This window comes from Solanum pennellii, chromosome 12, assembly GCF_001406875.1.
Source record: "Solanum pennellii chromosome 12, SPENNV200".
Lineage (NCBI taxonomy): Eukaryota > Viridiplantae > Streptophyta > Magnoliopsida > Solanales > Solanaceae > Solanum > Solanum pennellii.
Window position 1 is genome coordinate 3,214,444 of NC_028648.1, and position 10,244 is coordinate 3,224,687.

General features: G+C 28.2%; 1 protein-coding gene across 1 annotated transcript; it reads right to left on the reverse strand.

Moving 5' to 3' along the window:
• Nucleotides 1-5,723: 5,723 nt before the first annotated feature.
• On the reverse strand, nt 5,724-8,777 carry LOC107005928 (probable glycosyltransferase At5g20260). Its single transcript, XM_027913258.1, has 4 exons — nt 8,523-8,777; nt 7,851-7,999; nt 6,734-7,091; nt 5,724-6,406 (listed from the first exon to the last, which is right to left on the reverse strand). The coding sequence occupies exons 1-4, from the start codon at nt 8,745-8,747 to the stop codon at nt 5,735-5,737; spliced, it is 1,404 nt and encodes a 467-aa protein (XP_027769059.1). The 5' UTR covers nt 8,748-8,777; the 3' UTR covers nt 5,724-5,734.
• Between the last annotated feature and the right edge of the window lie 1,467 nt (nt 8,778-10,244).

The following is a 10,244-nucleotide window of genomic DNA, read 5'->3' on the forward strand; positions in this document are numbered from 1 at the left end:
ATTGAAGAAACCTTACCCCAGACCACGAACCAGGTTCGTGTAAGTTGCTTTTAAGTAAAGACAGAATAGAGACACAAACACTTATTGAATTAAAAACCTTCCTCACTCAAGGAAGGAAAAACCTCGTTTTATTAATTCAAATATAAGATTTTGTGATTACAACTCAATAATCAAAAAGTCTTATCTCTACTACTCCCTCGATTTACTCCAATCGATCTCTCCAAAAGGCCAAACCCACCTTTTGTTACAACTCTCACTAACACTCAACCCTACAAAGAGCCAAACCCACCCTTTGTACAATAAACTGTAAATTACAATCAAAACAAAAACAAGACAAATAGTTTTACTCGATAAAACTTTCTCACTCAAGAATGTTTTAAACGTAGCAATCCTATCAATCTTGAAGACTTCAATTTGATGAATAATTCTCCCTCGTTCTCTGCGTGAAGTCGTGTTTTTCTTCCTCTGCCTCGTGTGCTTCTTATAGAGTTTTTGCCTTGTACAATCCCTACTAATAAGGTAAGAAAGTTAAGTTTAAACAAGGATTCTTTTTTAAATTAGAATCCTTATTATACACCACTTTCTTCCTTAATAATATATTTAAGGTTTTCCTTATTTGTATTGACTTGTACCTTTAATATATTACTTTGACTTTGACAAATAACTCTATTTTACTTGATCTCGGACTTCTTTCGCTGCGTACATTTTCTACTGTTCTTTGCGCTTTTTGTCTATCATCAAAACGAATTAACGATTCTATCACGTTCTATCAATGATCCTTTTATAAGAGATCGAAAAATATTGTCCATGTCCTATATTATGGGTTGTGACATTGTTTGATGGACACAAAGTAAAGAGAAAAAACTTTCAGACAATTATATATAACTGTAAATCATTTAATTTTATTAAGAGTTAAAAATGAAATTAAATAATTTTCTCACACATTCTTTTACAATTTACCAAATCAATTTCACATTTCTTATATAATTTTTTTTTTCAAACATAAAACATTTACATGTGCAAAATTTTGGGCTAGCATACCTTGTTGTAGTTTGGTTGAGTCACAAGAAAAATAAAACAACCAAGAGTGGAACACAAAAAGATAAGAAATGGAGAAAAAAAAGATAAATTGCTATATATGTCAAAGCTTTTGGGTAGGTTTGCTTTATTATTATATGTTTTTTTTCCCACATTTTTTTTTGGGGTAAATAAATTTAGTACCACCACTATATTGGAATTCATGCAATAATATGATATTTTTAATATAATCATTTAGCATTCAATACTGACAGGTTCAGTCGATTCGAAATTCATGTCAAAGAGAAAAACTCTCCTTACCATGTGTGTTTAAACTTTAAACCATAAACAACGTAAACTCTGATTAAAAGTTCAGACACATCTCATTCATTGTACCATAAGACAGAAACAAATTTAGAATTTTATGAGTTCATAATATCAATCGCTGAATTCGTATCTTTTATGTTGATGTACAGTTAAAAAGTCAATACATATACAAAATTTGAATCAAAGTTACCATGAACCCTAGATTCGGTTTTGATTGAAAAGAATTTGAACCAAAAATTTACATGAAAAAAAGTTTGATGGGAAAAGGAAGGGAGTGGGACAAGCTTATTGTAAAGTTGTACACTGTGCCAAAAAAATACAGCAAAGAGTAACATGTGAGAAGTTGGATGAATAGGGAGAGGACTTTAGCTAGCTAGAGGTCCACACAATCTCTAAAATAATCGTTCCGTCTCAATTTACGTCACACATTTTTCTGTTCAATTAAAATTAATCTTTTTTAATCAAAAGATTTTATAATCATACAAACGTTATAACAAGATTGATGCCGCAAATTCATATCTACACAAAACCAATGACACGTTCCAGATCACAAATTTCAAAAAAATCTCCGTAAAGACTAAAAATTCCCTATTTTTCGATAGCCCATCGTGTCTCAACGCGTATCATTAGAGATTTACGATGATTGTCGTTCCATAGTAAAAATTAAACCTAAAGAGATACAACGTATCTTTTTCAATGATTTTCGTCATAAGATTTTAGCTATTTAATGTTAATACGAACTATATCATATAAACTGAAACGAAACGAGCGTGTCACTCATCACAAACTCAAAATTTTATTTTGAGATAATTGTGTGAACCCGTGAAGAGAGTGAGTGTGCATGTTATAATGTCATCTTTTTTTTAGGCTGGATTATTTTGTTACTTTGTGCATATGCTTTCCTCATCTTGATGTGATTGGTCGGCCACCCTACCTTACACTAAAAAATTAATAAAATTATAAAGTTATATTTCACATATAATTTAGTTATTTTACAATGACAAAAAATAATTTAATGACTTCCTTATTTAATTTATCGTTATAAGATATTAAAGTTTAGTGATCATATGTTAAAATTAATTTATCTATCTTAATATTTTTACGTGAAACGGTTGATTTATTTAGTATATCGCGATGTAATCACCTCAAGGGTAATACGTGAGATTTATAATCCCGATCCTTTGGAGTGAGATTCGTATTCAAAATCTGAAATTTTTACAGAGTTTGAATAAAAATTATTAAGTTCTTGTGAATTCATAGTCATGCTTTTAAATAATCGTATATCTTTGCTAAATAAAATATGAATCATGTCCTTGTTTTACTACAATTTTGGAGTGTTAACCATATGCTTATATTAATTGAGTAGATTTTATTGTACCTCTTAAACCCTAATTTGGCTTACATATAAGTGAATATCTTTATTGTTAGTACTACTAAAATTATGAAATGATACACATGGAAAAAAAAGAATGCAAATTAGGGTAATCATACCACAATTTAAGTACTCATTCAATATGTTCCTACAGAGTTAGAATTAAGTTATATATACTGACAAATTTAACTGATTATAATAGACTGTTAAGTTATATATACTGACAAGTTTAACTAATCGTAATAGGCTATTACCCTATTCTTTCAGGTTATGATATCATGCTTGATGTGAAAAATAACCTACTATTGTATATAATAAACAATAACAACGTAGTATAATTCCATAAGGTGGCCAGGATCTGAAAAAGATAAACTATATGTATACGGTATTCTTAATTAATCCTATTTTATAACTATCGAGAGGTTATTTTCGACGGACTCTCAGATCAAGAATAAATAAAAATGAAGCAATATTAACAAGTAACAACAAGAAGTTAATACTAGAGATATATTAAATAATAAGCATACATAAAAATAATGCTTAGTACTCTTGATAGGGTAAAGATCACCTTCTATTGTAGGTGACTCACTACGTTAAAAAAAAATACAAATTTCTAATAAAGTCTATCGATAATTAGCTTTTCGATAACAATTCTGATAGACTTTTCATTGAAAATCTCAGTTAATGTGAATGCTCATTGAAAATTCACGTTTTTAAGTAGCTAATCAATTAAGTTTAACGTTTGTGTAAAAATTATTTACATTATCGATCCATATAAGATAAAATGATAGGGTTTTCAATTAGACCACTAGATTTTCTTGAGCATATGACAAAAATACACATTAAATAGAATTTGTCTTGTGTTATGTGTTTCCATATGGTAAGAATTTTGTGGAGGCTTTTGTAGATGCAGTAAAATAAAGTGGCTCAGATTTCTTCTTTATAAATGATTGGTTATAATTGTATTTGGTCTTTCACTATGATCCATATAGTAAAATCAAGAGGCTGTAATTCCTCCAAGTACATACTAAAGTAGTCATATCAAAGTACATCCACAGGATCTAGATTGAACAAAAGAATATAAGAATCTTATAATATATGGTCCTATAAGGTACCTACAATGTCACATGACTACATAATCATTAAGAAATAAAGGAAGAGATATATGGGAGGTGATCTAAAATTTAGACGTTGTGGTTCTGAATCGAGAGCACGAGTTGTTAGAATCTGTGCGCCCACTATCAGTCAATAGACCATGTCCCTTGACACACAAATAAGGATATAACAAAAAGTAAATGCAGTTTAACAACAAAGGAATTTTACGTGAAAACCTCCTTGCTCAAGGGAGTAAAACCACGACCTGTCTCACATGATTTTCACAACCGTTTGACTAATCTTCACAAGCAAAAGTAAATCGGTTACACAAATGTGAGAAAAAGTTTTTAATCTCACCAACAAGCAATAACTCTATTACTTGATGAGCCTAAGTAGATGTTACTCTACCCACTAAGCTATCACTCTAGACAACTTAGAATTTTCTAAGCAACACAATGGTTACCCACTAAATTAGTTCAACTAACTAACTTAGAATTTCATATCAAACTACACTAATTCCTTTATAGATTTAGGATCAGTTTACAATGTAAGATCGAAAGAATATATTCTCAAACAACTATACAATATACTCCTAAGTTTAGGTTGTTCTTGAATGATTCTTCTCCTTGATTTTCTTAAGCCTTTGCAAGAGTTCTTGAATGTGCTATTTCAAGTTGCAAAAACTAAAGAGCAATGTGTGGAAAGATGACATTGTATAGACAAGTCACTTTCCTTAAACCTCTGCCATTGGTTGGAAAGGTCTGACGTTTCTGACGCAGTTGGAAACTGTGCACCAACCTTCTGTATCTTCTCCAGCTGGCAGTCAATGAATGATTCATATTGAGAACCGGGTACCTTCACAAGATCCCTGAGTTTGTCATATCATCAAAACTATAAATAACAGGAGTCTTGAAATTTATGTTTACTTCTTGTGTTTTTGCACATGTATATAAGATCAATTCAACACCAAAGCAAGAGATAAAGAAGGTGATTCATAATCTAGATGTGATTTTGAATCGAGAGAATAAATTCTTATATATATTTAGCTCTACGCGTATTGATACTTATTAAGTTTTTCGCACTTGTATATAAGATGTAACACCAAATTGAGATATATATATATGATGATCCATAATTTAGATGTTGTGACTATAAATGGGGAGGTTGAGTTTTAAAATATATATGTAACTTTAGTTGTCCTAAGTTCTATATTTGTTACGTTTTTCGTACTTATATAATAAATGTAAGATGCAACACCAAAGCAAGAGTTATGTAAGGTGATCCATAATTTAGTTGTTTGCTCGAATTGTATTAAAATATTTTTTATTAGGAGTGTCAAATTCTTTAACAATAGTGCATTTTGGAGGAAAACATGAATGTAGCAATAATTTTGGGTAGTCCAAACAATATAGGTTGAGTTCTGAGTCTAGAGAACGAGTTCTCATTACCATAAAAATATCTATTAACAGCAATAAATATGCACATTAATAAAGAATGTTAAAACCTTTGTTGACATTAGTTAATTGTCATTACATCGATCCAATATCGATATATGATCTAGAGACATTTATAAAGAAAGTTAATTGTTGCTAAAAATCATTTTTGATGTAGTTTGTATATATGTTATTTTATTTTTTTAGATATCACAAGTGGTTACTCTTGCTTGATTAATAATTGACTCAAACCTTGATGCCGCGACTCAGGTATATATTACTCAATGTAAAGAGGTGCAAAAACTAATATAGGTACCAAAACAATTACAATATATACAACATGATATATTGACAATATATGTTATTGGACCTCCCAAAAATATTATCACACTCGTACTGAATTCCTTTCAAAATTAAAAGTTTTGAAGAATCTGACATATATATGATAATACTTTTTAATAGTCCAAACAACATTAGATAAATACAATGATCAATTAGCAAGTCTAAAATTAAGTCTCCTTAGCCATACTGAATGAAGTACATTGTAAATTACATCAAATGGTTTAGCAGGCCTATTTACTTTAAAATGCCTTTGTAATTTCTTCACATTATTTTGCAATTTCAAGTACTTATTCCAAGAAATCCCTTTTAAAATTGTCTTTAATTGTGGAATTTTCTCAATTGGAACATTGATTGAAACTTGACTCCAATCAAAAACATCACTAAATGGCAAAAAATAATTATCACAAATTATTACTGGAACACATCCAGCATAAATTGCTTCACTAATTCTTGGACTTGCAACTTCATATCCACTCGGTGCTAAGCAAAACTTGCTTTGACTCATTAATTTCGCGTAATTTTCACCCTCTGGAAGGTGATCATACACACGAATTTCATCGTCTTCTTTATTTCTCCAATGTTGAAACAATATTTTTCTTATGTAACCATGTGATCTACCAGCAAAAAATGCAAGAATCGATCGATTTTTCGGATTTAAACTATGGTCTAGATCAGGTGTAACATTAATATTTGGTAATCCATAAATTTCAGGCAATGAAACATCTCTTTTTGGTTCAAATCCTTCTGAAATATTGGCATTGCATAATACTCTTATGAAGTTCTTGAAGAGATTCGGATTTCTAATAGAAATATCTGGTGCCTGAAAATTAAATATTTACGCGATTAGGTCACTTATAAAAATATGTAACAATAGTAACATGTTATAAATAGGTTAAACTATATTTCTAGACCATTAAATGAAAGTTGGAAAATAAAAGGGAGGGGGGGGGGGATAAATCACTTTTTATATTTTTCAAAAATGTCAAATATTTTGCATTTAAAAATATGACCTAATGGTCAATTAATTAATGATTCAAGTCTAAACCATAGAGATTAAGATTAAGAAAACTAAGTGACTTTTTTTTTGTACATACAATTAATTAAAGACCAATAATAGTAGAGGGAAAATATAAAGAAATTAAATTACCCAATCATGACAAGAAACCAAGAAATGATCAGCACCATTGCTTCTATTCCAATAAGGATATTTGTTAGCAATAACATGAATATAATCTTCAACAATCCTTTGAATTTTATCTCTAGAAAAATTTGTGATATTTGGCAAGTAAATATATTGAACAATATATGCAATACTAATTGGTATAAAAAAGACATGAGCTTCATTAGGATATGAAGCTAAAAAATGTCTATTTTTACTTTCCATTTCACCAATGAAATGACCTTCAATTGCATATATATTTTTCATTGGTCCATTGTGTATCATTGGTATATCTCCTTCTTTGTATGTCCACACTTTGAATCTCTTTAACATCTCTATATGACTCCTACAATAAATTAATGCAAGATTTAAAAAAACCACTATTTATAAATTAAAAAAAAAAGTAGCAACAGATAAATTTTGTAGTTAAATAACAAATTCTCTGTCATCTAATTGTATTAGTGACATAGTAGTGATATATTATTAAAAAATCATGTTAGCTAAGAGCTTATAGTGACTGATTAATGATGAATTTTGTAGTTGATTTTAATTATTTTTGTAGTGAAATGAAGCACAAAAATATGTTGTGATTATTGTATACAAGTATTGTTCGTGTACATATCGAAACAATACCCTTACTAATCTATTAACAATAAGTAAATCTATGTCAGGAGAGTATATCAGTAACGTGTTAGAATAAATTTGTACAAAAAGTTGTGATATAAACTTCTTGATGATGAAATTCGTTATGTATAGCTTATGATACAAAATTATGGGAAGACATGAATTATATCGTAACACATGAGTTAATTAATAATACAAGGGTTTGTTTAATTCGCAGATAAGTTATGCTGAGATTATTATAATTATATGTACTTAGTCATGAAATATGTGCATGTTTTTTTTTTTCAAAGAAGAAAAAAGTATACTATTTTAATAAGACATTGGTTGATTGTCTAATTTTTCAGGTTACTAATTTTACTTTTTATACAAATGATTATTTAAAATTATCTTTTAGATAATTTGATAACTTTAAAGAAATATTACTTATATAAATCGATGTATAGAAGTTAAACTCTAGTACGAAACAAATTCGAAACTTAACTGATGAAAGGCATATGAATTTTTGTAAAAAGATCCATTTGGAATGAACTTCTCTTCTTTATCAGAGTAATAATTTCTTGAATGAATAGCTTTCCAAATTGCTGATCTTGCTCTTGCTAAATCTTCTTCAATTATTTGTAAACTGCTCTTCTGTTAAATAAAATTAATTAAAAATACATAAGATTTTTAAAAAATAAATAAAAATGTTGGATATGTTTGATACACTACAAATAAATAGGAATTAGATATATGAAATTCGTCCCTAATATGTCGCTAAATTATAGCACACATCTAACGTTATATTTTGATGATATTAAAAATGAACCTTCGTTAACTAGAATTAGCGATATATTTTTGTTGTTTAGCAACTGAAGTTGAATTCTTGTAATATATTTCTCGAGCTATTGTGTCAGAAAATTTTCTTCTCTATTATTCAAGATACTATGTGAATTTATATATTATCGAATTTAATTTAAGGAATTAAACATAAATTAAGTAACAAAGAAAAAAAAATTGTAAGGTAATCATTTTTCTATTTTGATACTATCAAAACTCTAATATAAATGAAGTTAAACGATACTATTCTATATTCATAAATAGTAAATTAAACCATATGTCATTTATCAAGAAGTCAAATCAAGAAAAATTGTTCAAAAATAAGATAAAATAATACCTTAGCATGATGAGTGGTATGATTTTCTTCAATAGAAGTTACTTGTTGATAATTATCATGTAATAAGAATTTATTTTTGCTTAAGTGAGGTTTTTTTGAGAAAGAGAAAAAAGTGATGAAATTAATATCATTTTGATGATTTAATAATGATATCAAGTTTAAGATAATAAGAAATGAAAATGTGGCACATAATGATGTTATACTAGGGGAATAATAAGCACACATTGCTAACTTCTTCACTATGCTTTGAGTGATGAAGATTGAAGAAAAGCATACCCTATTAATAGGTGCGATAAATGGGCGGGTTGGAATAAAAAATAGTTAATTTAAAATCGGATAAAATATCTGATTTACGCATATTTCATATGAATAAAAATAAATACAACAGCTATTGTTTGATTTATTTGTGTTTTTATAGCAAACTCTTTGTCAGTTCCTCTCTCCCTCATATTCTTGGTCGCCACTCTTACTCTCTCGCTTTATACAATAGAATTGTATAAATTCTGTTTCTGTTTGTATAAAGCGAGAGAAAATTGTATATACACATACAAATGCATATATCTCTGTCCTAAACACTTATAATTATACAATACAAATATTTCCCTGCACAAGTCTCATTTGTCTTTCTCTCTTTCTCGTTTTATACAAATTCAAATTGTATATAATTTCTCTTTTTCTCGTTTTATACAATTCTATTCAATTGTATATTCACTGCCCAAGTCTCTTTTGCCTTTTTCTCTTTCTCGTTTTATGCAAATTCAAATTGCATATAAGTTCTCCCTTTTTCGTTTTATACAATTCGATTCAATTGTATACAAATTCAAATTTTATACAGATAAACAAACACGTACAATTGAATTGAGAGGCTAACAACGATTTATACAAATGACCTGCCAGCGAAACTATACAAATCTGAAGATGAACCAACCAATTAGACAATTGCTTCTTTGTATATATGTATAGCAAAATAGACATAACTTTCAGTTGTATATGTATAGGAAATTAAGCGCAATTATACAACTTTTGCTATAACATACAAATTTGAATTTTCTGTTTGTTATATATAAAAGTTGCCCTATAAATATTCATACTATTCACCGCTACTTAAATAAGATGTGAGCTAGTTTTCTTTACTTCAATTTGTAGGTCAAAAATATATCTGAAATATTTCAATTTTTTGAATTTCATACTATAATTATCAAGTGTATGAATTTTTTACCTGACAACACTAATTACTCATTAAATTACACTTCAATTATTAACTGTTAATTATTTATATATATGAAAGTTCAAATATGAAACTCAAATAATTATTACTATAAATTAATTTGTGTCATTGTCTCTTATATGAATTGAGAGAACGCGTAAATAATAATGAGAAAAAATTGCCAAAACTTAAAAAAAAATATAATTATTGGTAGCTCACTCACTCTAATTGTGATATTTTTGGTATAATAATAATAAGTATCCTAAGAGTATCAAATTAATTAGTGTTTCCAATTTTAGGCAAAGATTAAATTGTGATGTTGAAATTTATAAGTACCTTGAGTTGATAATAAATCACTCTTTTTACTTCTTATAATAAGGTCACATCACATTTTGTTAGATACAACACGATGACAAATAATTTAAGGTAATTTATCTACGTATACCGACAATCTTAGGTGATATAGTTTAAATCAACATAAATTTTTAAAAAAAATGAAGATTATGAAATTTATG

What these genes read in the sequence shown, in the direction of transcription:
- LOC107005928 (XM_027913258.1), bottom strand. Translation starts at nt 8,747, where the DNA reads ATGTGTGCTTATTATTCCCCTAGTATAACATCATTATGTGCCACATTT. An exon ending in ATACCACTCATCATGCTAAG is followed by an intron (nt 8,000 to 8,522) that starts GTATTATTTTAT and finishes TTTATTTAACAG; the next exon opens with AAGAGCAGTTTACAAATAAT. An exon ending in AATTCATATGCCTTTCATCA is followed by an intron (nt 7,092 to 7,850) that starts GTTAAGTTTCGA and finishes AATTTATTGTAG; the next exon opens with GAGTCATATAGAGATGTTAA.